Below are 6,000 nucleotides of genomic sequence, written 5' to 3'. Positions count from 1 at the left end.
CAAGTGAAGGGCAGGGTACAAGTCCACTCTCCTCTTCTTCTTTTGTATTTTGTATATTTGTGTGTGTGCGCACACACCTGGAATTCATAGCGACTTCTGGAGACTGACCCCTACTGGGGGCCTGGAGGATATTCAGAGAGGTAGCTGAATAAAGCCTGCCCCTGCCCTCCCGACCTCTGGTATTCTAAGGAGGTCTCCCATCCAAGTACTTGCCAGAGTCAACCCTGTTTAGCTTCCGAGATCTGACAAGATCAGACTTGCCAGGGCTATCCAAGTCAGGGCACCTTTAATTATGTACTGTTTGTAGCTCAAGAGTCTCGCACATATGCCAGAACAGTTCATTTTCTACATCATTTTAAAACATAATTATGGATAAAAGAACACTTCACTAGATCAAGGTCCCTTTAAACTTTACATTTTTATTACAATCTGCCTGCTCCTCCAAGAAACAAATGAACTTTCTCTTTTTCTTTCATGGAAAAAAATGTTAAGTGACCCAGAGGAGGTGCAATGTTGTATCAATGCCAAAAGAGAAAAGCAGGCTTAAAACAAGAGGGCATCCAAAACTGGAAAAGGGGGTGGGGAGAATACAAGCATATTAGAAAAACATACAAGTAATAAAAATCTAATTTCTTCCACTATTTCAACCATTTTCACAGCCAATAGATGAACTCAATACAAAAATGAATTTACAAGGTCACCTTCTGGAATAAAATCCACTTTAGAAAGACAATCCATTATGTATTTTAAAGTTGTGATCATTCTAGCATTTTTTGCTCAGGAAAATGCTTCTGTACAGTTTTATGCTTTCCTTTCATTGCTTGCATGAGAACAATGTGCAAACTAATACTGTGGCTAAAATTATCATTTAGCCTAACACATCTCCAGAAGATTTATCTTTTAACTACAGTTTGAGAAGGCTCCAGTCAATTAGGAATAATGCTTGCAACCATTCCTATGAAAGGGAGCAGAGTGTTTCAGATGTGAACTTCACATTTCCTATTTTAGATGCAGAGAGAGAATTACTGCCAAGTTTATACAATAGTAATTTTTATTTACAGAAATATGTATTAAAATTGCTCTATTTGCTTGGTTTAAATTATCTAATCAATCATACGATGCTGCTGTTCTGAATGGCTCAGGAGAGTTATGTGACTCAAGAGAAAGGAAAGAAGTTAACAGCAAGTAGACAGGAAAGAAGAACCTAAATTTGTAGGAGGAGGGCTTAATGACAAATTCCTCCTTTGCCTTCTTAATGAATTTCTTCAACTAAGAATCTATAGCACCAAACATACTGGAAGAAGCTAAAATGCTCATCAGTTCTCCAGCAAGTAAGTCACCGCCAGTTGGTGCTGTGGATATGGAACAAGCACAACTGCCCTGCACAGAGAGAATATCGTCAATGGATCCTGATTACCAAGTTATTACGGGGAGAATAAGGCTGGCAAAGAACGAGGTTTCCTGCAGCACTTGTAGGCTATGACTGGAGATTCATGCTATAACCCACAATGTACTTTTAAAGCACATAATTGTGTACGATAAATGTTCTTTGTATTAAATAAAACTTTGTCAAACACCAATATTAGTGAGATGAAAATCATCATACCTGAATCTTCAGCCTGACCACCATATTGAAGAATCCTGTTAAAGGATCTGAAAAACGTAGGGGTGCCAAGTTATGGGTTGAATAATCAATGTAGGAAGGGAAAGAAAACAATTTTTGTATATTTTCTTTCAGATTTTATTTGAAATCTAATTCAAATTGTCAAAGCTACAAAAAAGGGAAGGGGGGGAAAGAACAACTGTGTTGTTGGTTTTGCGAAGTCACAACATTCTAAAACAAAATACCACTACTGCCAGCAGATCAGTTACACACATTTTGGATGAAGTTTCTAAACACAAAATTTCATCATGGGAAGTAGCCACAATGAAGGTATTTTGTACAATATAAAACAATGACAGGTCTACCGACGCAGTTACTCATGAGTATACACGTGCATTCACAAAAAAATTTAGGAATGCTCTTTATGTTTTGTTTTTAAAACAGACTGTTCAGGCACAAAAACAAAACCGCATTTCCAGTAAATGACAGCATAAAAATTAACAGTTTGTCAGTGTTTACTCTTCTTTGACTTCTTGTGGGATCTGTGTGGAGAGCGGGACTGAGACCTGGATTTTTTCCCTGACTTTTTAGGTGACCTGGATCGTGACCTCCTTGATCTTTTGGGTGTCCTTGAGCCAGATGGTGATCTGAAATAAAAATTGGTGCATGTCAACAACGTACAACTCCTCAATCCATTTACACAATACAAAAAACACAAAAAGCAAACGCGTTAACTATACATTAAAAATAAAGTCTCATATGTGTATTTGTGACGCTTCAGTCCAAATGACATCATCGTACTATAGAATTGAACGGCACTCATCTTTTGATTCAGTTATAACTAGACAAGACACAAACCATTAAAGAGTTATGCCCCAATATCCATCCCACCCAGAAATTTTATTTCTTTCTGCTGCTAGTATTGATTCCATTTGATGTCAAAATCAGGCTCAGCAGGATGCAGAAGATTTTAACTGAATCCTAGCAATTATATGTAAAGGAAAACAGATAGCAAATGCTATCTGTTCCTTCTTATTGCCTGCAAAATAACCTCATCTTAAATCAATGCTATGCTTTATGCATATGTACAGCTGTTCTATGAACTTTGGGGAGGATGGCTATATAAACCCATTCATCTTGTCACTAACATGTGAGGATTTTATAACATACATTGAACTACAAGATACTAGACATTTATTATTATGCCAATAAAGGCTAACTTGACTTGACTTATTTATTTAGATTCCAGCTCATCTAAAAGAAATGGAATGGATTAGTCTAATATATATTAAAATTATTTGCTGTCCCGGAAGTTCATAAATGGAATTACATCAACCCATACCCACCCCGTTTGTTTTCTTCTTTCTCTTACTGAAGTGCACCAATCTACTCTACTTCCAAAATTTTCCATTACCTCTCAAAATATCAATGCTCAAACTCCCCTACCGAATGTGAACTTGCCAGCTGAATGGGTTAGAACACACTCCGTCCTTTCTGACCTTAAACATACCCTGCCCCACTTCACCCTCAAAGTAGCGGGGCTCTGTACATCATTTTCCTTTTGCCCAACCATGTCCAAGAGCCAAGCAATTTGTCAGTACAGAGACTTTCCTCTGGCAACTATCAGCAGGTATTTTGACACCTGTCATAATAAAGGCTGACCTTTTACAGTGTATGCTGTGTACATAATTCTTTAAGCAGTGACTAGAAAACATGTGGAAGATCATGAACAAAGCTGAAGTCCAGTTGCACCTTTAAGACCAACCAAGTTTTATTCAGAATGTGAGCTTTCATATGGAATGCGTACTTCATCAGACAAAGGAATGGTGTACAGTGAGCAGAGTTACATATAGCTGGTTGGCAGTGGTTAAGCTTAACCCACTGCTCACCAGCTATATGTAACTCTTCTCATTGTACACCATTCCTTCATCTGATGAAATATGCACGCATATGAAAGCTTACATTCTGAATAAAACTTGGTTGGTCTTAAAGGTGCTACTGGACTCCAACTTTGTTCGATTGCTTCAGACCAACATGGCTAGCAACCTGGATCTATCTATATGGAAGATCATGTTGACTGAAATTAACCAATGAGAAGCAGCATTAATTATCAGAAGGGGCTCAACAAGGTCTAATAAGGCCTTTGGGATAACAATTAATTGAGCAATGCCTGAATTAATCCTCCAAACAGTCAGAGACTTGATGTGAAACCACTACAATACACACAAACTCATCAAATTAATTATCCAAGAGACAGAACTGTACAGCAAAGAAGGTTCATATCACTTGTAGCCTTCATTTCATATCACTTGTAGCCTTTGGGGAGGGACAGTGGCTCAGTGGTAGAGCATCTGCTTGGTAAGCAGAAGGTCCCAGGTTCAATCCCCGGCATCTCCAACTAAAAAGGGTCCAGGCAAGTAGGCGTGAAAAACCTCAGCTTGAGACCCTGGAGAGCCGCTGGCAGTCTGAGTAGACAATACTGACTTTGATGGACCCAGGGTCTGATTCAGTAGAAGGCAGCTTCATATGTTCATTAAGGAATAAGGGGATCCTCATTTATACCTGGCAGCTGTATTCTACTAACAATGAACATTTCCCCAAGTTTCTTAGAATTAATAAGATGAACAAGCAACAAGCAAAGCAGCATAGACTGGCAACCCTTCTCAAAATAATCATCATAACACGCCATTGCAAAAACAATTCAGTTTACCTTTTGGCTTTTTTACTGGCATCTCTGGGCGAATCTTTGTGAGAGGACCGAGAACGTGAACTTTCTTTGTGGGATCTTTCCGATCGCTCTGAGCGTTCTGATTTTGGTGATGGTGATTTTGCTCGTCTACTTCCACTGCTGCGGGATGGACTGGGTGATGTACTGTGCCGCCTTTTCCTTTTGAAAGAGCAGCTGACGTTATGACCAATCACACAGAGATTTCTATCCCTATATTATGCACGAACTGTTTTCAAGCTAGTGATTAATTGCCCTAAATTACTTCTTGTAGAGTGGCTGTATTTCAAACCACAGATAAATTAGTTGACAGATTACTATTCAGCACTAAAAGCTAATACTCTTTATCACTCAGATTTCCACAAAAAACATTATAATACTCAGCCATGCTTAAACAACAACACAATGCTAAAGATACGCTTGGAAGTAGTATGCTAGTGGCTAACATTCTACAATTAAGACATATCAGTTTCTGTTACTGGAAAATCTAGTAAATCTAGAAAATTTATTATTAAAACAGGTCATTTCTAGGGTTCAAATTATGAACAAGTTACTTCAAAAGTAATTACTAATTCTATACCTCTCTTTTCTTGTTGGTGTACTTTCTTCTTTTTCCTTCTTCTCTTTAGATCTGGATTCAGATTTTTCTTTATCCTTCTTATCTCTTTCTCTCTCCCTTTCCTGCTCCTTTTCTTTTTCCTAGATCATTACAAGTCATTGACAATTTTAATTAGTTTAGGAATCAACATATACCATCAAGTATACCTAATACTAAGCCAAAGTTTAAAATTAACCCAACAAGAACTAATAATTATTAGACAGTCACAGTTTTACAACACTATAATTTAAACAGTCTCTATTCAAACATAAAATATGCTATTAACTATTCCTGTAGTTCTATCCATGGTCATTCTGGTTTGCAGAATCAGAACTCTAAAACTTTCCTACGTCAGCTTTTCACTCAATTCAGGGTCCCGAAGGTGGCAAACGTTTTAATGAGAAATTTAAACACATTTAAAATACAAATATATATAAAATATTTAAAACAATTAAATAAAACATAAACACCAAAGCAAACAGGGAGATACAACTGAGAAAGCCCTTTCTTGGGTCATCACCAAATTAGTCTTAGATGGTGGGGATACCTGAAGCAAGACCCCAAGGACGACCAGACATTTTAATTAATTTTAAAGGCAGCGGATTAGATCCAAATTCCTTTTTCGATGATTAAGAAGGCATGCCTGCTCATGGAAGGGAGAGGGCAATCTCTATCCCCTATTGCCACTAAAGACACACCCCACATTGTATCCTGCACTGTCCCCAAGGGTCCCCTGAAGCACAGGACCCAGAGTGGAAACAGGGAGGTAGGAAAGATCCATTGCATAACTGGAGGTTTCCTTGTGGTCCTTTGGCACTAAACCCACTGTAACTGTTAACACTGGGATTTTGCTGTCAACACTTCACAGGCAGACTGCAAGCATCTCCTTAAAAACATTTCCCACAGCAAAAACTGAAATATTCTCCAAAGATGTTATGTTGTCAAAGGCTTTCATGGCCAGAGTCCATTGGTTGTACATTTCTCAGGCTTTGTGGCTGTGGTCTTGGCATTGTGAGACATTTTGCCAGCAACTGTGACTGGAATCCTCAGAGCTGTGACCCAGAGAGAACTCCA

The 6,000-nt window shown here is 38.3% G+C and overlaps 1 protein-coding gene across 2 annotated transcripts in view; it reads right to left on the bottom strand.

Moving 5' to 3' along the window:
- Positions 1-399: 399 nt before the first annotated feature.
- The window catches only part of U2SURP (U2 snRNP associated SURP domain containing), a 46,564-nt gene continuing 40,963 nt past the window's right edge, over positions 400-6,000 (bottom strand). For both annotated transcript variants that reach the window (XM_060242309.1, XM_060242310.1), the window contains exons 25-27: positions 4,909-5,027; positions 4,314-4,490; positions 400-2,250 (exon numbers count right to left, since the gene is read on the bottom strand). In XM_060242309.1, coding sequence (XP_060098292.1) covers positions 2,112-2,250; positions 4,314-4,490; positions 4,909-5,027 — 435 coding nt within the window. In that variant the 3' untranslated portion in view covers positions 400-2,111. The remainder of the gene's footprint in view (positions 2,251-4,313; positions 4,491-4,908; positions 5,028-6,000) is intronic.

Source organism: Heteronotia binoei, chromosome 6 (assembly GCF_032191835.1).
Source record: "Heteronotia binoei isolate CCM8104 ecotype False Entrance Well chromosome 6, APGP_CSIRO_Hbin_v1, whole genome shotgun sequence".
Taxonomy (NCBI): domain Eukaryota; kingdom Metazoa; phylum Chordata; class Lepidosauria; order Squamata; family Gekkonidae; genus Heteronotia; species Heteronotia binoei.
This window is presented reverse-complemented; position numbering and strand designations above follow the sequence as displayed.